Genomic DNA, 23542 nt, shown 5'->3' with positions numbered 1-23542 from the left:
TAGAACTTATTATAATTTGTAAGTAATTATTCTTTGGGACAACTATAATTGATGATATGCAATATTTTTATTTTTTATAAAGACATAAGTAATAAGTATACGGATTTAACAGTAAAGTAAACTGAATTAAAGTTTTGGCGATATTGATTATATTATGTAAATGATAGAATATGAACACACTGTTTAAAATTTCTACAGATTCTAGTTTTATCAGAAATCTTTAATCTAACATAGTTAACAATTATATTGACATTGCATAAAAAAGATACATAATTTAATTACAAAATTACCTTAAAGCTAGCATCCGAGCCGGTCCTCATCTTGTCATCTTCATACCGCCTCGGCGGCGAAGACGGTGCAGGTGGCGGTGGTAATAACCCCGTACTGTCCAGAGATACGCTGAGAGAGTCCGAGCTCGGGTACGCGGGGAGACTCAGCGGGAGACTCTTCTCCGGGTGTATCTCCACCGTGGTCTGGCCGAAGCGAGTGAACGGCGCGTACTGGGAGCTCTGCCGCTTTGGAGGTTCTGGTGGGGGCTTGCGGGCCACGTGCGGGCTTGCTCCATACGCGACACGCTGTAGCCGAGCAGAATACGCAATCTCGTCATATGTGTAGTCTGGAGATTTGTCTCTGTATGCGGGTGTCGCTTGAATCTTGGCGACAGGACGAGGTCTGACTAAACCTCTAGGTCGGGGTAATGTTCCTCCACCTTCGTAAGAACTGTCGTTTGTCGGTGTTATGTCCCCGTCGTCGTATGAACGTCGCCACTGCCCGCCGTAGTAGAAGCCCGCTTCTGGCGAGAATGTTGTATGCGACGTCCGCTCGGACGGGTCTTCTAAGCTTTCCAACGATTTCCCGCGCGGATGGCGTATCTGTTAATGGTTTATATGTAAGAATAATGCTTGATAGGCTCTAGAGTGGCTATCGAGTCAATCGTTATCAAATTACACAAATTGCAGCTGTATTATTTACATTACTTAAACCATGCTATTCTTCAAAATTTACATATTATACTGAATACGAAAAAATATTAATACGACAGTGAATCATTTTAACTCGTTAAAGTTTTAGGTAAAATTAAAAATTGTTAAAGAATCAATCCATGCTAATTTGTTACGTGTTAATTGAAAGTTCATATAAATACATAGATATGACTAGACTATCTAATAACTACCGTGCAGGCTTAACCTAGGTCAAGAGTAAAACTTCACACACACACATCGAAAACATTGCAATACAAGACTGGTGCACATAAAAGCCGGGTGCTTAGGGTGCGTTCATACTGACGACTTGTGCCAAAGGAAGACTCATACCTGGATGGGGACCAAGTCAGTGCCACATAGGGGCGTTTGCAGAGCGTCAAAGTTTAGATCGGGGGGTTTATGGTAACTCCTTGCGTGTCTCTCCCAATGCTGGTATTGCTCCCTCGGATATAAATCCTTTTAGGTCCAATGTGCGGTTTGTGTTTGGAAAAAGAAAAGAAAACAAAACATTCACATGCTGCTTCGGGCTAGTGGTATGAGGTGGATGCAGCGAACGACTGGTGATGTGGGATACAACCTTGCGACTCAATAGAGTTTGAGCAGAAACTCAATAATTTTTAAGTTAAAAAGGACTTCTTTTAGAAGCACTGTCTATTTGTATTTCATATTTCTATAAATCTCGTTTAAAAATTCGAGACATTTACGATTTAATGTAGTTATAATAAATTGAAGGAACAATAACAAAATATAAAATTTATTTTTAGTGTCGCAAGGCTGTAGAAACAGCATCGATAATGGCGATGGACATTTAGACGTCTATAGGTCTAAGCGAAATGAAAACGAAGAACGCAGCGGGAAAATTTGAAATTTCGCATCTGGTAACACCAAACTGTCAAAACCAATTCGTCCAAAAACGGACCGCATTTTCCCATAACGTGTCGACATCTTTTGCAAATAATTATGTGCTGCACATTATATAGACGATTATTAATAGGTATATAATGTTATATTTTGATTACTTTGCTATTGGTTAACAGAAGCTGTACTAAAACGCTTTAGTTAATTAAGCGTAGTTAGTTTAGTAGGTAAATATTTGGGTAAATATAAGAATATAAGAAAGAAAACATTATTTAAAAGTTCTATTTAGTTTTAGAAATGTTAAGGCAAAATAAATGATAATAGATTTGCTATTCTAAAATGAACATGAAAAATGATCGGTGTTAATGAGTGAACTTATAAAAATAAAATAAAATTATAAAATAAAATCTTGTAGAATTTAATATATTTTGAAAGATAGGCTTTGGAGAACTATTTTTAACTTGAGAGTAGATAAAACTCTAATCACTATTATTTATTACTGCAAACTTTTATAACAGCAAGCATAGATTAAAACAATTATTTAATTCCAATGCTATATGAAAACTGTTATTGCCATACAAAAAAGTGTTGCCGTCATAAAAATCACAGACAATTAAATCTATGGCTAGACCTATGACATGACTACAACACATTAAGTGGCAACACTGCTATATTATAAACTGACCTGTCCCGGCTGTAGCCGTGTGAAGTCCAATGACCCTTGGCTGCTGATGCTTCGCTTGCCGGCTCTGATATCCTTAACTCTTTTAATGGCCAACAGTATTTTCTTTTGGTGGCCGAGCCTTACTATACCCATGTCTTCTAAGTCCTGTAAAATGATTGTACTATATGTTTTTATCAAGGTTTTTTTCTATTAAACGGGAAAATTACTATTATAAAAAAGTTAAAGTGTTGCTAGTTGATGTGCTTATTATGAAATATGTTCATAATCAACATAAAATAAATTAACAGAGTTTTATCCTATCGTATCCGTTTGACATCACTAGAATTTTAACATGCGCAATAGCATCGACTTGTTAAGTTTTAGGTTGAGACTTGAGAGTTATAGCTCGGTCGGACCCATTTGCCAAGTTAGGTGTGAAAGGGATAAAAAACATACAGGCGTCATTCAAGGTCATATTTTCTTGTTACAAGTTAATGTTCATACTGAAATCTCCAGTGTATTAGATATAAGCTTCTTGGTAACTATAAATACTAACCTCCCAAGCGAGTTGCGTGACGTCATGCACGGTGCGGTACCCCTGCGCGACGAGCGCCGGCCCGTACTCCTCCAGCCGGAGGAGACGGAGCCATTCCTCGAGCGAGCCCTGGAATTAATGGATGATTAGTGTTTGGTTAGTTTATTTTTTAGTTTTTTGGTGGTGTTCTAGTGGGATATGATCCTGTAATTTTGCGGTTAAGTATATTGTTTTGGATGTGGTGATGTTCTAGTGGTGGTATGAGATTGAGACTTTACACGTAGTACATGTTATTTGTAGTGAAGTATTTTTAAGCTATTGCATACTATCGCGGGCCTTGAGCGCGGGGACCGAATCGAGAAATCCCGTAACGAAAAAACCTCACGCTCCCCACTCCGACGGGCGCGGAGGTGTGGCTTGAAGGCATGCTATGCAATAGCTTTACCGCGGCAGTCCCCGAGTGCCACACGTCACGGCTGCAGAGACTTTTTGACTAGACCATCAATAATACATTAAATTATTATTAAATGCAGGCTAATGAGGCTGTCAAAAAGAAGTTAATTGATTTAGAAATATTGATTAAACTATTGAAAATTGTAATGACTTTTGAATAGTGCACTAATCAGAAAAGTGCATAATGAAGAGTAATAGACATAGGAAATTTACAATCTATTTAATTTTCAGAATACTTTATACTAAAAATAGTAAAAGTTCCTTACCGGTATATAATCTGGCAAATTATCTGGCACGTTCAGATTGGCCAACTCCGCCTTTAACCGCTTCCTATGGTTGGGCTTCTTAATTCCCACCGCCGTTAGGTCTTCTGGCGTCATTCGTGTGACTGTAGCGAGGTCATAGCCCGCTTCTATGAAGAGACGGGCGTATTCTTCCATTTGCAGATCAGCTAACCATGCGTGGATTATGTCTGGGTCCTGTGGGGGATTATTTATTATTAGCTTTTTTTGTAGGGCAGTATTTAGTTGTACTTTATGATAATGCACGAGTGATGTAAATGAAAAGAATGTGTGCTGTTGGAAGTTCTCTAGCCAACAATAAGATTTGCTTAACAGGAAACTAGATGGCGTTGGTGGGATTATCTTTTATTTTTCATATTTCTTCGGATTCCAGAATAAACTGTAAGTCAACAATTCTATTGCAAATAAAATGATACCGTGGAAACATTGCGTGACATTGAAGAGTAATTACTAATAACAATACAATAGTGTACTTTAATTACGCTAGTAACAAAATATCTATTAGTATTAGTATAAGTGACTAGTATTACATAGTTGTGTAAACATATATCATCCAGTATCTGTTGCTCTTAACATCCTCACTATCATTACAGTAACGAAAATATAAGCGGGTTCAGTTAACAGCTCCCTGTACCCACCGGTAGTCCCTGCGCGATCATAGCTCGTACTCTATCAACAGTGTCACCGCAGTGGCACGCCGCGTGGTGGTGGTGCGGCATGCGGCCAGAAGCACGTCCGCTGTCCAGGGAAGCGGACGAGTGCCGCGACCCTGATCCTGCTGACCCGGATGAGGAGCCGGGACTGTCACGCCCGGGGCTCTATAAAGAGGAACATTAAGTGTTATTTTCAACCAAAGAATTAGTGTATGAAGGAACTGATGAGTGGCGTGAATAGGTTGAGGCTAATAAGACAACTTAAAGTCTTGAGAAATTCTAGGTAAATTGCTTGATAAGCGTAACAATTCAATTACTATTGTAGATTCGATTTGCAAAATAAATTGCAGTGAACATTGTTTTTTAGTGTCTATGGTACAAGGTTTGCAAGGAAAGAAACTAGATGGCGTTAAGATTAATGACCAAAAAGCTATTAAATTAAAAATTAGTACAAATTATAAGCTAGTAACTCTTCTTTCATAGCCAGCGTTACAAACGCTTTGGCACAATATTGTACTACATTCATATACCTAAGAACTTATCATACCTGTGTCATGTCAATCCCCTGGTCGTCGCTCAGCGCGAGTTGATGATGGTAGTACACCGCCGCCTTGTGCGTGAGCGGCTGCGAGGGGGGCGGGAACGTGAACGTGCCCCCTCCGGCAGGGCTCTTGCCGAGACTCCCGCTCGCCCCGGACACCCCGGACACGCCTGATACTGTGCTCCCATAGTCGGAGTGGTCATCTGGAATGTTATGAAGTGGTGTTGATATAGGCTCTTCGATATATTTAATAATAAATGGATTGGTAAAGCGAAATTAACATTACGTAGAGTTATTAAAATGAATATTTAAATTATTTTCGAGCAATTTGAAATGAAACCTAACGGAAGTCTAAAATAAGCTTAATTATTATACATATTTTATTGTGAAACTATTTATAATGTGTGTATAAATAAACGTTTTTTCATTTTCATTTCATTTCATTTATTATACACTCATAGGAGGCTCGTGTCCCAGCAGCGGGAACGAAGTTATCATAATACCGGAACAGTATATTGTGGGAGTAAAGTATTAGTTTCTACAAACAAAGCCAGGAAACACAGGAGCCTTGCAGCTGTTCTTACAAATCATATAACTTTAAATCCCTCATATATTTAAAACTTACCACGCGTATGTGACGGCGTGTCCGGCGGCTGGGGGTACGCCTGCTCCTCGCACGACGCGTACCCCTGCGACCCGAAGCTGGACCCCGAGTGCCTGTGCTGCGGGGTCCCGAACGCGTCGCCGGGCACCGCGGGGGGCGGCACCCGTTTCGCGGTCGCCGTCTTGCCGGCGCCGCCACCACCTCGTGACATTCCGCCCACTGGAAAAACAGAACATACAAAAGTTAACCAAATGTCAGTCGTAATAGGCTGGGGTGTTACTGGAATATGCTCCTTATTTGGAAAATTCGGAGTGTCAAAATTGCAGTTACGCATGTTATATTGTGATGTTTACCAAGTGGAGCCAATATGAGTACAATAGTTTTTTGTTTTCATGAAAATGCTCTTTTCAAATGTTTATTTGAATAAGTGTATATCTTGCTTTATAACAATGTGTTGAATAAACAGCATTTATTAAAAACTGAAGACATAATAAGTAATAACTTAGTTATGACCAGTTTTTAGTGTTGCATTTGTTTACTAGTTACGAGTTTATAAAATGTAGAGCTAGAGAGTAGAGAAACTTAATGAAAACGTAATGCGTACATTCAGTAACAAGAATCTGTTGAAGATAAGTTATAGGTCACCACCTCACCAACAAATTACTTCCCACATTTACACCAAGATAACAAACCCTTCACCATTTAACCTCATCACGGTTCAGCGTATATTTTTACAAAGCTAATAAGGCATTAACGTCATCCCGTCAAACCTTATCAAAGGGCGTCGACCGCATTAGCAAAATGAGTTACAGCTGATAAACGAAAGATTCGGCTATATAGTATATCCTCCCTCCATCATCAATCATGATCGACGGAGATCCTATCGTGTACGGAGGACGCTAATTTCTCCGTTAAAATTGACAAAGTAATCTTGGAATAGAGCGCTAATTACGGTCGGTGTTTATGAAGATTCTTTAATGGGTATTTTGTAGCAGTATTTTTGTGGAACGTTTTTGTTGTTTGTTTTTAGGTTTCCTTCGATCTATATATTTATAAGCGTAGTCATTAGTTTAAGATACCAATTATGTATGGCATAAGGTATAACTAACTATTTCAAACTAAATAAATATAATATAAATATGTTCAATGTTCATAGGTATAGGCATGATGCCTGAGAACATTGAACATATTTATATGCCATGTAGATCAACAAATATTTTAAATAATGTGTTTATGTATGTTTATGAACGCTTAAAATATGTTTAAGTGCATTTTATCTTAAAATTTTAGGCCAATAATTACAGTCATCAATACTCGCTAAATCGATGTTTTTGTCGAGATTCTTTACCGATTTCTCGTAAAATCGAAGATTTATGATATTGCCGATTTGCAGCCATTAAGAAACGGTAATTATTACAAGTTATATCGATTTTAATATTCGTAAGTGGTTATACTTTCCTTGTACAAATATAAAATAAAATAAAGAAGCCTTTGTTGATTTTCATAAAATTATTTGGCGATGAATTAAATTAAATTATTTTGGAAAGTCATTAACTAGTCATAAAAAGTTGATTAAACCTTGAGATTATATTGGTCCATGTTATTACTGACTATATTAAGATACACCCCTTGTGGATCTATTCATTTTTCAAGTGCTATCGGTTTACTGAAAGACTACTGAACATTGAAGATTTATCACTTCGTCTCACATCTATGATCTAAGCTAATTCTGCAACAGAAGCTTACCTACTCCAAAAGATTCCATCAGTGATCTTAAAAATTTGCTCATTTATCATTTACCTCCTAAAACCCACAACGGGCCACTTCGAACTTCATTATCCGAGGTTCCTCATTGGCCACGTTTGATGGATTCCTTCCAAGCTCGGGCATTACATTCGCACGGTTTACGACTTTGAAAGGAGCCATAAAAGTGGTATTTTGGAGGATTACCGTTGATATAATGACATTAATTTGTTACTTATCCGGAATACTTTCGCGCTGGCGTTGTTAAACCTGATTTATTTTTTAACCAACGCTGGTCGCTCTTTTATTTTCTTTTCAACATGATTTGTTTGTCGCAATTGATAGACTTTTGTAAGCAGTGGCATGTGAAAGTGGCGGGAAACGAATTATGTTTTTGTGTGGTTATTTTTTACTGTTTATGTGTGTAATATTTCGTTGATATTATGCGTTTCACTACTTTAAAGCATTTTTTATTTTTTATTTTCAATGGAATTTTAATTAAATACATAGTATAAACATATAAATAAGGAAGCGTGACTAACATATACATATATCATAAAATCATGTCTTTAAACGTTTTTATTTCAATAAATCATTAATCATAATTGTTTCACAATAGGAAAACCTCCCACACGATACATAATATGAATTGTATCAAACCTTGTTATTGACATAATAAGGTACAATTATTTACAGAAAAAAATGACAATCACAGTAATTAATTCAATCAGCATTACAATTGTAGGTTTAGCGCCAACTAGACGCCGCTGTGTGAATCAATTAGAAATAAATCTGTAAGATCTAACCACATTCTTTACGTCGTCAGACTTTATTAAAATACAATTATGCGGCGCCAACATTATTGCTCGGTTATTTTTAGTGCTTACTTAATTTGCAAACTCGATTTATTATCGGGGGACAATTTATCTTTATCATTCTGTACGTCCTACGTCGTTATGCTAAGCTTTTGCTGTTTTGATGTAAGCTTGATTATCTGTGTCGAAGTTATACCACAGACTAATAATAATATACTACGTATACAAGTTATACCTACTTTGGTGAGAAGACTGATGATTACAAGATTTTAAATGTTTGGGCACTATTATATATTCTGAGGTTTGCCGTTTGGGCCTTAAGAGCGCATATTCAATTTAACGCAAGTCAAAATCTCCGCGATCTATTACGATAGATCGCGGCTTGCGCTATCCTTTTACTATGAACAGCATAGGTCCACAGGAGAGCGCCGAGCAACATGTAGAAAAATAATAGAGGTACCTTAGTAGATTTTTTAAATTTTATCTTATAAGTAAGACATTCTTTTATTGAAATATGTATAAATTATATTCAATAAAGTCAAATATCTTGGTGAAAATAATCATTTTGTCGACTATAATTTATAAAAAAATTCACATTGTTCGGATTTTAATTTCGTAAGTTAGGAGTCCAAAATAAAAAAATCTTTTAACTAACTATTTTAATAAGGATCTTTGCAGTTAGTTAAAAATAATTGTGTGTGAGATCTGTCAGCAATTTCAGATATTTTTAGCTTCGAAATTGACACTAAAAGTGAAATCAAGTAATCATCGGCACAGTTATCTTGATGGTTTTCACAAATACTGTATTAATTGAAAAAAACTCTTAACAAACTACATAGACAATAAAATTTCCTAAAATTATTAGTAATTCATATGTTTGTAAGATAAGTGGTTGATGGACAATCTGGTTTGAAAAATCACATATTTGAGCCAAACAGCGCACGGACCGCGTACACGGCCTTAAACTAGTAAGCAATATAGTTTCCCCTCATTTTTTAATACATTCTTTACGCTAGTCATTTTGGTAAAAAAATATTACCTTACTGAATAAAATTTGCGCGTAAATTATTCGAGAACAAGATACTAAAATTAATAAAATATATCTGCATGTCGTGGGAACATATCAAAATAAAACACAATAATCATAAAGTACACGTTATATTAATTATCCAATATTAAACTAAGTTATGAGGTACATTAGTCAAATATTGCATTTATATCCTATAATTACTTGGTTAAATTATTTGAGTAATTTACTGTATAAACTTGAGAATCGAATTTTATTGCCGATAGATAGGTTAATATTAACATTATAATTTATACCTAATTAATATAAGAACACTAAGAAACAGTAGGTACCTGAATATACCTAGTCTATGAGGATGCGGAGTACCGCATATTAGGTACCTACCTACTAGTAAGTAATTTGTCAATACAATCTATGTGTGAATTAATCCAATAATACTGTATATGATTATTTAATAATTTATTTATACATTATTTTATACTACATCACTACATAGTATAAAACAAAGTCACTTTCCCTGTCCCTATGTCCCTTTGTACGCTTAAATCTTTGAAACTACGCAACGGATTTTGATGCGGTTTTTTTTAATAGGTAGAGTGATTCAAGAGGAAGGTTTATATGTATAATAAAATTAATTAAATAGTGGAGAAGTACTGTTATTTTTGAGGTTTCTAATGTGATGTCGTAAAAAATTACATTTTTTCCGCTTACATTGCAAACGCAGGCTGAACCCTACGAGTTTTATGAAAATAATGTACTAAGTATTATACACATTGAAAAGGTCTACAGAAAAGTCCGCGATGGTATATGTCTATCTCTTATGGATAACCCACAATAACTTTTTTTTGTCATTTACTTTTTACGACAAATAATGGCTAATTTTCGATGCGATTTTAACCAATACAGCATTAATCCTTAACCAATTAAATACCTTGAATACATTGTTCATTTAATATAGATCTATATGGCCCTTTACACCGTATGATTTAAGTGAATATTTTCGAAGATATTACAGATTTAAAAATTGCGGGACGTAGCGTTTGCGGCGGTACCGGCCGGCCGCCCGGCTATCTATTTTATATACCCGTACGAAGTCGGAGCGGGCCGCTATGTTTTTAATTTTTATACATATAATATACAACGTTCACAGTTTTTCTGTAGTGTATTTAGTATCAGTATTGCACCCGTGCGAAGCCGGGGCGGGTCGCTAGTATTCTTATATAAGACTAGTCGCTAGAGAACCTCGAATGATACTTAAACTATGTCTACCTATTGTTATTGATTTAAATATTTAATATACCAAAACATAAACAAATAATGTACATTGTAGATAAAGCAGATAATTACACTTCTGATTTAATACAGTCACTTTACTAAAAGTCAAAACACAAGTGAATGTAAATTCTAAATAATAAATAGATTAATATTCAGGTACAAACTATATCGATAAATATGACAAATCGTTATTTCACGTTGTTTAATATCTGCATTAGGTTATATATAGGTTAAAGAGATATAGGTAATAAAACATTAATGTTTATTGCTTCACATAGTATACAGAAATATGTATATTTATGCTGTGATAAGATAAAATAAACATCCTGGTTGGGTATTGGAATTATTAAAAGTATTTTGAAACCCTAAGATGTACCTAGTTACCGACGCGATTTTTTAATATTCTTTTTATGTAGGTAATTAAGTTACATAATATTCGTATCTAGTGTATCAAATATTATTAATAAGTATTATTATACTTTAGTTTATTCAATTTCATATGATAGTATTCAGTGTAAAATCTGTAGGTAGCATTTCAAATTTGAATAAGAATACAATTTTAAAGAAATATATCCCACAATTAAACCATAAAATTTTCCATACAGGCCCAAAAACACTTATGTAATAATGTTAATAAAACTTCCTGAAATGAAATGAAATAATTTATATGCAATAAATTTAATACATTTAACTGTCACTCAACGAAACTCCAAATTGTTTAAAGGCAATTTATATCAATTACAAACATACGAAGCAACAGTACCCTGTACCCACCATATTCGCAGTACAAAACAATTGTTTAAAATTTCACCCAATGACAAACAAGGAAACCGCTTAGAAAATAGTATTTACAGTTCGCTGAAATACTAAAATGGAAGTCGAATGACGTTTTCTACGAAGGCCGTACCTATGCCTGTTTCTTGGTAGGAAAATTTGCAGGTGAACTGTTGTAACTTCGTAACAATGGGTAGATTATGAAGTATAGCTTTCACCTTGTTAATGTTAGCAGTTTGTTGAGTGAGAATTTTTCATGGGCTTCTAACGGATGTTACTTTTAGGTTTTACAAGTTTAAATGGATAGAATGGAGTTGGTATAGAGTTTTAACTTACGATTTATGAACTAAAACATAAGTAGGTAAGTATTAAAAAAGATAAACATTTGTTTGTTTTGCTAAAACTAAAAATAGCTACAGATTTTTTTGTCTAGCGATGTTTTCTTCTATTTAAGAGTTAATTATAAAATTTTCAGCCAAAATATTCAACGTTGTTTGTCACCTATTAACTATTTAAAACACATACATTGTTATTATAACTTTTGCATAAAACTAGAAAGAATAGGTCAGGAAGCTTTTATAAATTATAAAATTGTAATAGATAGTTGTAAAGAGCATTTGACCTACTGGTAAACCGGCTCTTCACACGCAAACCTACTTGGGCTTTTAAAAATAATATTTTATAAAATTATTATAAATATTATTAAAATTTCTTGGCAAGCAGGAAGACAGTTTACATAAATAAAACTGAAATATTTTTATCTAAAAACATACACATACATACACATACATACGTACATTCCGATTAATGTATTTAAACAAATAATTACATCAAGCAATAATTATTTAAATACCATCCAATTTACTGCATAGTTTAATTCTCACGTACCTTATACAAAGTTAATACAACCACTAGGTAATGAGTAATGACTAAAGTAGTTTTGAAAAAGCTATAATAAAAAATATTCCATACATAAACCAAGCATCGTTAACTAGTAATTTATACTTATTAAGTTATTAAATTTACTGAACGAGTCAAATTAACGATAATGGTAGCGAGTACCGATTACGTCATTATAGAGCGCTTTAGTGAAATTTAAAACTTCGACATTATTTGCTTACAATTTATGCTTTAGCGGCTGTTTATAAATCATTTATTTTAATTAAGAATTATTCATTAACAAGCTTAAAAATGATTTTCATCCTACTATTAATATATCACAATGCAAAAAAAAAACTAAAAACATTTAAACTTACTACTACTATTACATACTAGTATTCAATCTGTGATACTACCCTTAATTTTATAAGAAAAAAATGGTTAAAAAAATGTCGGAGGCTTAACAGAAGCAGACATCACATGACGGACGACTTGTTGCTACCACCTTTCTTTCTGTCCCACTATGCAGGGTGAGGTGACTAGTTGCCATCAACACCAGAATATAATGGGAGTAAGACCGCTGAGGTTCGAACCCACGTCGTATCGAATTTGACTTTTGAGTCCAATATACTTGTAACAGTGCTACGCGTACATTCGAAGCGAGTTTGAAATATAAATACACATTCTGGTTATTGTCATCAGCGCCATCTTTTGAATGAATGATGAACGATTTTACTTTCAGCCTGTGCTTTCAGCAGACTGAAAGTTACGTGCACTTTGTTTTATACCTACTTATAAATACGTTATGAAATAAATAATTTTTATTAGTTTGTGTGGGTATGCGAATAGCAGAAGTTAAACTTTGCAATTATAACCTTTGGCTCATAAATTATTGGCAGACAGAGAGATTATGACACGGATTGGCATTATTAAATTAGTTATCCATAAAATTAGCAATAACGATGTTAGATTACGGGCCAATAAAATAGCCAGCTCTAGTCTCGAAGCTGATCAAATCGCGAAATTAAATTGAACAAAACATTGAGATTTGAACAATTATTAGTTTGGAGTGTGGTCAATCGAAAGTTGCCCTCTAACGGGTAATGTCGCGAGTCACAACACGTTTATCTGATCTGATAGCCGTGGGAGCTAACTGGAGGAAGTCCCACGTAGTTTGCAGGATACTCGGATTATATTAACTGCTTTCTCTTTGCGTAACTGTCATAAATATGAATTTGAAATGTGCTAACGAGGTAGAGACTGTGGAATTTTTTATAGTAAGGTATAAGTTTATTCACATACAAAGGAAAGGGCTTTGAGTTATGTCGTACTCCTACAGCCTAGAGAGCCATGCCCTACAGACTAAACTTCGATTTGTTCCGTCCGCGTCGTGCCGATTTCTGTGTATTGAGAGAATTCATCAGCTATAGATAAAGACTGGTGTAGATGAATTATGTTTTGCTTATGATTGGCTGGTTACAAAGTCTATACAAGTAGGTATGAGGTTAAAGTTCTAATATAAAATAATTATTGGCAAAATAGATCACAACTTTTATTAGCAAATCCAAATGTCTAGACTAATTTAAACTTACAAATAAATCTAGGTAGTTGAATGTTTAATTTACTGTGCTATTCAATACTAGTTTCAGTGCCTCATTTTGATTTTACTTAACACAATAATTTTGAATTGCTAAATACTTAAATAGATACTTATATTTTTGTAATGAAACTTCCTTGTAAAATTTCTAGGTCGCGTCATATGGCAATACCGTCACGTCATGGAGTAAAGCGATGATTTTGGTATCTTTGAATCTTGCCAAAGAAGTTTCATTTCTGACACTTGTGCTTGGCACACACTTTTTTATTATGTAATGAAGTTACCTAATAGTGATTAAACGCATACGTTCACTGACCTTTCTAAGGTTGTTTTTGAATAAACAACCAACAAAATATCTTAGTGATGAATCTGTAAAACATGAACGATATCTGAAAGTTTACATACAATAAAATATGACACCTACTTTCTAAAAACATAAGTCGGCTCCTATATCCATCCGAAAGTGAACTATAATATAGCGAGATGTTACGATAGGTCCGATAAAAATCTCTAACATGCTCATTAAATGGTTATAAAAGTAGTTCCCTTATCTCTTATGACATCTAAACGCTTACGGGACAAAATTTAGGTTATTTACACCTTCTACAAAGGTTTAACATTTTTGTAAATCCCATTTGGGAGAGATTTTATCGTTAGTGGAATTTTCGCACGGTCTTGATAGTTGAATGCCTAAACTAATATTGTTTTTGTATACATTAAGTATGCGAATTTATAACTAAACCTTGTTTATGTTGAGGTATTTGATAATGGTATTTTAGCTGATCCGATTTGGGATAAAGATAAACAATTAATCATGAACGTATCATTAGGCAAGTAGAACATAATGTTAGGTTTAAAAATATTATTGTAGCAAACTACAATAATATTAGTTGTTACTAAACAAATTTAGTTAACATTATGATTTTGTTTTTTTCATAGTATCAACTACTATATATGAAAATAATACTATAAATGAAAATAATAAATATATGTATATATGTAAATTTTGTATAGAAAAGATCCTCGCCTCTTGAAGCCACCCAAATCAATTCAGAACATTCTGATAGAGTTTTTGGGAAGCTTTTTTGTATTTTCTATAGTTTCTGTTTTGCCTCTACTGAAATATTATGAATGTTACTCATACGTAAACATTTATTTATTCAATTAGACTTCTTCTAGAAGAACTTTGAAGCGTCATAACAGTTAGCAATTCCATCTCTTTTACTGGAGCTTTTACTTCCGTGATATACACACAAAATACATATCAAACTGAATAATATTTCAAAGAAGTACATAATATTCAGTAAAAGTAAAAGTAACCCGTTAAACAAAAAATTTCATGTCAGATAATAATTTGTCCCATAAAAGCTCGCATTATAACTAACAAACAACATACATCAAAAAGAAACATTGAAACGATCCAACTTTGATCATTTACATGTTTCTGTTGTTACGAAAAAACAATGATAAAATAAAAAATCCACGTTCAGCGTGCTAACGACGAAACACTTTTTAACTGTTCTCTAGAAACTTCGAAACAAAACATTGGAGGTAAATTTAAGTTGCGGTTTCGTTTGCCAAATGAAGACAATGGGACAGTGACGTTTTGTGTAATGATGCACTGTATATTATCTGTGGTTCATATATTATACTAGCTTTCCGCCCGCGGCTTCGCCCGCGTTTTCAGAGAAAAACCCGTTCCCGTAGGATTTCCGGGATAAAACCTATCCTATGTCCTTTCTCGGGTATCAAAATATATCTATACCAAATTTCATGCAAATTGGTTCAGTAGTTCAGGCGTGATTGAGTAACAGACAGACAGACAGAGTTACTTTCGCATTTATAATATTAGTATGGATTAAAAGCTTTTCAAGATCTATAAGAAAATGTATGAAAAAAAAAATTTAAGCGTTTAGAAAATGACTACAACTGGCATAAATATATTTTCAATCAATCTACGTTATTATGGGGTAATCAACGGAGTTTATGTTTTTGAAGTGAAACTTCTTTATTGGGGTTGGAAAAAAATTTAGTGTAACATTTTTTCGTTACGCGTGACATTTTTCCGTTACGCGCCATCTTTTTCTTATCCCTACCACGCGTGATTCGACGTATTTCTGTAAAGTTGCATATAGTAAATTATTTTTTGAAAAATAAGGCCTTAAAGAAGTTTCACTTGTTACGTGTGTACACTAGTACACGCATAAATTTTTTTTGAAGAACGCTCTTAATTGAAATATTTTAGGGTGTTGGAGGGAAAAACATTGTCCCAAAAAGACCTAGTTATTCATTAAACCTTCATGAAAATATTTGATTGATGTTTGAATACAATTATTTGATCATTCAACAGTAAAATTAACAAGTTTCCTTTAAAGTACAGCTCGGGTGTGTCAGCCGTATAATAATTAATTAAACTAATTCAAATGTACAATGTTCATATTCTAAATCGCTGACATGATAATTCATATCAAGGGAGTAGGTATTAATACCATTTCGAATTAGGGCCACATTTTTGGTATGTAACGTTTAAACGATAAATTATTTTCATTCCCTAATTTTTACTGTTATTTATTTTCTATCTAGATCAAACTAATTATTTTAAAGTAAACTTACTAACGAACCAATCAGAATACAAACGAATTTTAATAAAATAAATCTTCTTTTTACGAATATGATTTATAAACGAGCAAAACAAATAAACAATTACACTAATGACAGTAAGTATGGTGGAGGCCTTTGCTTTCGTAAAAAAAAGTAATGAAGCTCTTTGGTCACTTTCACGCGCGAAATCGAATGATGGCCACAGATAAAAACTGAACAGTCTTATGGGCAATTTGTATGCCGCCTGAGTCTTTGTATTTGAAAGTATTCTTTGAATTTCGTGGTTTTTTCGTAAACGCTTTTTATCAAAACATTGTTACAGTAATGTAACTTGCGGTTTAATTTTTTGTCGACTTTGATACTCTAACTTGCTTCACTTACTGCATAAAGTTGACAGTCGATTAAAAAAATTTTTTATGAAATATGGAACTCTATCATTGATACCTATTAAATTTCCTTCAATAAATGAATGGTAAAAGAATTAGTACGTATAGAATAGTCCAGGAAGGAAACAATCTAAATATTTTAAATAAAAATAACCTTTATACTAACAGAAAATTTTGACAAACTGTAAAATAAGCCCATAAAATAATCACAATTTCATCGTAATTTCATTAGTGTTACCAAATTCGCGGCATGAATTAATAATTATGTGCTAACTACACCCGAATGTAAAACACTCCTTTGTTTCACCGCTAATTTCCCGTAAATTAATGAATAAGGCACTTACAAAATATGTAGCTAATTACCCGACTGTTTAATGAGGTCGCATCGCCCCACGGGCACGGGCCGATGTTAATTACATTTTTAATTTTGCCGTATTATAGTGAGTTTATTTAACGGTTCCGGGACGCGCAGTCCTTTCGCCGACGTGAATGAATTTCAAGCATTTTATTAAGCAAATATTGTGTGCGGTTCAAAAACATATTTTACATATAAGGCATTTTGCATAATTAAGGTGTGTCGTAAAATATTTTGATTATGTAGTTATGACAAAATATTATCCATATTATGTAGTTCTGAATTTTGCACTGCCATAAAAAAATAAAAATTTAACCTCTAGTATCTTACTGTACTTTTCTCGTCTTATCGAAGTATGTTTTAAGTCAGGAACTTACCTGTAAAGAAAAAAAAATTATAAATAAATCATCAACAATAACAGCCTAAATAAAAACAAATCGCTTAGTATTATTTGATTGAACGCGAAGGCTATATCCATTCTTCTATTCAGAGTTCGCATTTATTACAGTAAATAGGTACAGCCGAGCAAAATTACATAGACGTTATTTACATAAAGATGGCGCCTCACAAATCTTGACACAAATAGCGGAGGCATACTCTAGTATTGTATAATATTCAAATAAACTTGGTCATTTATTATTTTATTATGTTTATTTTGACTTTTAAAATTCATGTGAAGCGCCGCGCTATAATTTATCTTGTAAATAATATTTAATACAGTTTAATATTTACTAAGTGAGTATGTAAGATTACCATATTTATAGGAACGTACTTAGGGACCTACTATAGGTAGGTGCTATACCACATAAAATTCAACTTTTTACGGCTTCTTACAGAGTACATACAATTATGTCACAGTCGATTAAAATGACATCTACAAGTGTCTACAATTTGCTCTAAAATTTATTAAATATCTTACCTACGTTTAAATATCTCTCTAGGGCTATGTAACTCATATTAAGATTCGTTATGTAGATATGATAAGCATGAGTGCCAAATAATCGTGACTAGCAAAGTCGGTCAAGACGTTCCTATTAAATACTATTGAAGTTCTTAACACGATTGTTGAATAATCTAAGAAGCATGGAGATCAAGAGATTAACAAGTCTTTGATGCATGTTCGGAACAGACGAATGAATAGAACACTAAATCCAAAGTGTCAAGCCATTACAATTATATTTTACGAAAATTCACTACTTAATGCACATTTACCAACGACATTTACGAATCTGTACCAAGTTGTATAGTCTGTGCCAGTTTCAACAGATAACGAGAAAAGGCTATTTAACTGTCAAATTATAGGTTAGGATTTTTGGCGCCAAACAGTGGTCTATCGCCTAATGTATGGAGAAAGCGTGCCATCTAATCGCCGGAGGCATTAGAGATTGGTGTCAATACTCGTCAAATAAATAGGCATGACATCTCTTTTGCTTAATCTAGTATAATAAGGATGTTGACTTTGGGCAGTTGAACTTTTCAAATAAAATATACTTTAGTGACGTCTATTAATATAAAAAAGTTTTCTTATACATATTTTTACTCACAGTTTTTACTTCTTCGTATTTATTATAACAAGTTACAATTACAATAATTCCGTTTGTTTGTCATCGAAAATGAATAATAATACGAGAAAGTAAATGCTGCAGATAAATATTTTATCGTAAAATAAATCAATAGTAATAAGATATCATTTTAAAACGGTTTTGATCGCGGCAATTTGTTGGTGGCAGATTTTAATCTTGGCAATTTAAATCATTGTTTCTCTGTACAAATATTTTATCGATACGAAAAACAAAATACCATAAATATTGGATTATACTCGATCATTATCAAATTGAAATATTTTGAAGATGGTACGCTATTCAGAGTAAAATTAATAAACATATTTACTACGAGGTAGGTTTATTTCGAGTTTATGATAGAAACCATTGTTATAGCTTGACATAGCACTATCAATCCATCGGTTTGATTTACAGTCAATATCAGGCTTTAGAGGCTAATAATTTATTTATGCCTACCAATAAACGATGGCTCCATGTGGCGCTTAAATGCATTTGTAGGGTTGCCATTAATGGTTAGACCACTGAATATTATAATATGTATAGCTTCAACATTCTATTGACGGTTAAATCTAAAATTTATGTGGTACCTTGGAGTGTCACAAAATATTTACTAAATCGTTACATGAAACAATATCCATCACTGTTAATATTTTCTCAATATGTAGATTGTAATGTAAGTATGTAAATTGTTAAAAGTATACGTATTATCTTTTATACCTATATATATACCTAAAGGAGAAAAGAAACCGTTTTCGTATAAGATCGCAAATACTCATATCAACTATCATCATCGTAAAGAAGTATAACATAAAAATTATGCACACCTCTCACTAGCTATTTATATTCTATGCTAGAAGCTATAATATTTTTAATTAACTATTTACAACCCTAGTTATCCTTAGAAATGTAGACGTTGAATGATCGCTTCGATGAGAGATTGCAGCTCAAATTTGAACTTTATATTATTGCACCACAAATGCATTGTAATATACTGATTATTTGCAGATCAGTTTTCATCAGATTGCGTAATAACAAACTATTAATATCATTTTCGCAACAGTTTATAAGGAGATGCAATTTTTTTTAATGACAAAGTTCTTAATTTAAATTAATGACGTCAATACGTTGAACTGGTGATATTTACGTAGGAAATTTTAATTTTCTGTTTTATATTGGCATTCATGTATTTCTAATCGTATCTAAGTAACTAAAACTCTCTCGAAATTGATAAAGAATTTTTAATTCATCATATGATTCATGATACGATTGTAAACCCTCAAAAACAGAGTTGAGTTTCAGAGATTTTCAATGTTTTATTTCCAAAGACATATATTATTGCACCTACTAAAAGAAATTCATTAAAAGTGCGTCTGAAATGAAATAGCCTTCTAATTGGTAACATTAGAACTTATTGTACACTACACTGAACCCCGAGTTAGATGTATGAATACTGCGACCGGCTCGATAAAACCGTTAATTGGATTGAAAACGCTGCGATAAGCCAATGATATATTTTGTAGGACTTTAATAGTGAGCTTGTTAATCTAATAGCTATTTATTTGATCTCGGTGCCAAGTGGCCGAGCATACAAATCTCTTGTGATTTAGACGTTAGGAGCTAACCATAAAAGAGCATTTAATTGCATTATCGTCTTATAAGTGCGTGCTGTTATAACAAATGGTTTAAGGATTTTTTTAGACGTTTTTAATATGTATTGGAATATCGAGAAAAATCTTAACGTAGAGATAAATGCAAAATGTAAAACCATGGAAAAATATAATCTACGGAGTCCTGATAATCTCTTTGCACTACTTACTTATAAGTCTAGATTGGCTTAGGCCTTAGAAGAAGGTAGAAGTGAACGAAAACTTAACTGACTTGATATTAGGTAACGATTTGTGCTTCGAAGTATTCTTCTAATGAAATATTACAAAAAGCGCGGGTGGAGCCGGGGAAAACAGCTAGTATGTACAACAAATCATACAAGTACAAGCCCAGGCTAATAGCACGTAACAATCGCAGGCTAAATACCAACAATGTAACGCGATACTCATCCGCCGTTCGTGCCGCGCCGCCGTATTATCGTTCACGCGATTTTAAAACATCCGCATTGTCCTATTACCTATACCTGAAACTATACCTGTAACTGTTACCTATACCTATTACCTATCTAGATTCCGACACTACACGTAACACGGGTCAATTACTCGCGTATCGATTGTGTTGATTGTCTGGAAAATGCGAACGATTATAATTTATAGGTGAGTTAAACAACTAAGAAATTTTATTTTTTAATTACAAATGTAAATAGTCTTTGCTTAAAAAAAACTGCATATCAACAATTAAATTTGTGTCTTACCCATTGACTAGATTGATACGAACAATTTAAAACTATCTCACTTTTTAGTTTTCATTAGTTAATATTTTGTCCATTTAATATTCGTTTTATGACGGGCTTTATGTGCACCGCGATTCCACCGAAAAACGGTCCTCTACAATCTACATAATTATAACTTCAAGAGCGTTAATGAGTTTTACCAGATGTGATAATAATCTAATAGTAGTCAGTCACTGGATCTCAGTAACTAACTAAAGTTACAGAATGTCGCTGTGACAAGACCGCACTTAATGACATTACTTTAATTTAGATAGAGTCCGTCTAGAAAATTCTGCGTAATTCGAACAAAAAATATACGAATAAAATACTCAATTAAAAGGCGAAAATAATATTAGTTTTTATAAAGGTATAAACAGTCTATGAATAATCTTTATTACTGTTAGAAATCGCTACAAAACAACACTTACCAAAATCATTTTCAAAAATTAATACCCATAAAATAAAAACACAAAATTCCGTTCATTATAACGGTTGTTAACTAAAAATTATTTGATTGTATACTTGATATAACAGTACAACGTTATAATGCGATTAGCTTACATTTCATGCAAATTAAACTATTTGTCACGTATACAAAGTACTATTCATAACCGAGCTAACGAACCGTGAAATACACCAAGAAATCCTAATGAAATCTAATTTCAATTTTCTTCTTAGTGCATAATAGCACAGATAAATAAACAGTACATATACTATATTTAATGCTAAACTTGTGAGTTCCCGCTCTGTGGTAGAGTTTGTAATCTTTGGTAATCTTATCTGTGAAGCTTGAATGTCAGTCATGGATTAAAAGGAATAACGTTATGATTTAAAAATAATACAGGAAGCTGTAAGAAGCTTCAATGTAGGTAGTGTTGTATTTGGAAATAATATTTTTGAAATATAATTACGCTCTTCTCTTACAATGCGTTATCAATTTACTAATTGAAGTACATATTCAGTACTTTTACTTATTTGCATAAATTAAAGACGTAATATATTTTTTTGTTTATTATATTTTAATTGCCATCAAAAACCTATAAATTGACAAAGCTACCTCATTAAACACCTAATTACAATAATAAAATATAGTTCGAACGAGAGAAAATATCAACGATGCGTTACACTTTTCACAAAATGGCGTCCATGTTTTGGCGCCAACCTACTCAATAACCAATATGGACTCGATTTACGACTTGCCCTCAATTTCATTCACTCGTACATTGTACAGGTTAATCGAATGCTTTGCTCAAATGAATAATAGGCACCGCCTTTACTATTAAGCTTATTTATTTATTGTTTTTAACTCTTGTTTTAAAGACATATTTATTAGGCAATTACCACCATATAGAGGAGCGCGTGTGAAGATAAAACTTGAACCACTGAATGTTAATATATTTCTTTTAATTGGTATACGTGAAGTTTATAAGGTTTTATAGGTACACGTTAAATTAAACGATGTATAAATTTTCATAATTATGAAGCGTAGAAAATAAATTTAGTCAACATATGGTTGGAATTAAAAATTAGCTCTTAGATATTTAGATAAAGAAGACAAAATTGGAATGTTTGTTCTTCGAAAGAATCTGTTATACCTACCTACATGCTAATTATATTACAAAGTTGAAAAAGTGGTCAGACATATACAGATACAACAAAAACTTCAAGATGCAAATGTAATGTTAGAATTATCGCAAAATCTACATAAAACGTGTATGTAATCGTTTAATTAGTCCAGCAATAGTGCAAACTATTACCAATCCGACACGTACCTACAAAATGTCAATCGAGGCATTTATTTTCAATGCCCTTTTGACATTTCCTAACCTCTTTAATGTACAAATTGGACTGCGACCCGCCTCCTATATTTAAGACGGCCAACTAATTAGCCATAGTGACTATTACCATACTTTATACTTGCTATTACGAGATCTTCGACTCTAATTACTCAGAACGCATTTATACAACTTTTATTACGTGAGAACGTTTAATTGAGTTTTGAATATATAGTGTTGGAATGAAGATATTAGTTAATCGAAGGAATAAGGCTGACCGCTATGCGTTTACCTGATAGAGGATTTTTACGATCACTTCGAATCTCGTTACTTAGCTTTATAGACATTATAAATAAGGTTTTAGTTTTATTTCGGATAATCGAATAAAATTAACTAGAACCAGACTCGACGATTGGTCGTATTATATTTCAAGATGGATTCGTTTGAATTTAACGCAATATTTTTAACTTTTATATTAAAGAATATAAAAGTTTAGTTTAAAATTTTTAAGTTATAATTCAAAATGATCGCTAGGCAGATTAAAATAATAACAACAAAAATATGCATGTTCTGAATATGTATTTTAAACATGTGTTAACACACACAAAAAAAATAAACGGGCTAATAGTATTAATGTGTTTATTTTTAATAAAATAAAATCCTTTCCCTTTACAAAAAATACAATAAAGTAAAGCATCAAAGCAGTAAAATGGAATGTAATTACGTCACAGATATACTAAGGGCCGATTTTTCAATGCTTGGATAAAACTTATTCGTCGAATA

The 23542-nt window shown here is 33.1% G+C and overlaps 1 protein-coding gene across 4 annotated transcripts in view; it reads right to left on the bottom strand.

Moving 5' to 3' along the window:
* Window positions 1-23542, bottom strand: part of LOC149906687 (uncharacterized) — a 100469-nt gene that overhangs the window by 728 nt on the left and 76199 nt on the right. For 3 of the 4 annotated variants that reach the window (XM_090104861.1, XM_090104863.1, XM_090104864.1), the window contains 8 exons: window positions 5615-5812; window positions 4996-5192; window positions 4434-4613; window positions 3760-3972; window positions 3062-3169; window positions 2527-2670; window positions 1314-1439; window positions 291-872 (listed from right to left, as the gene is read on the bottom strand). In XM_090104861.1, the coding sequence (XP_089960987.1) occupies window positions 291-872; window positions 1314-1439; window positions 2527-2670; window positions 3062-3169; window positions 3760-3972; window positions 4434-4613; window positions 4996-5192; window positions 5615-5812 (1748 nt within the window). The remainder of the gene's footprint in view (window positions 1-290; window positions 873-1313; window positions 1440-2526; window positions 2671-3061; window positions 3170-3759; window positions 3973-4433; window positions 4614-4995; window positions 5193-5614; window positions 5813-23542) is intronic. The other variant, XM_090104862.1, reaches the window with a different exon arrangement.

This window comes from Colias eurytheme, chromosome 8 (genome assembly GCF_061535395.1).
Source record: "Colias eurytheme isolate Ceu_HAF_F1 chromosome 8, ilColEury1 Martin Lab GWU primary, whole genome shotgun sequence".
Lineage (NCBI taxonomy): Eukaryota > Metazoa > Arthropoda > Insecta > Lepidoptera > Pieridae > Colias > Colias eurytheme.
The sequence above is the reverse complement of the archived record's forward strand: the minus strand, read 5'-3'. Positions and strand labels throughout refer to the sequence as shown.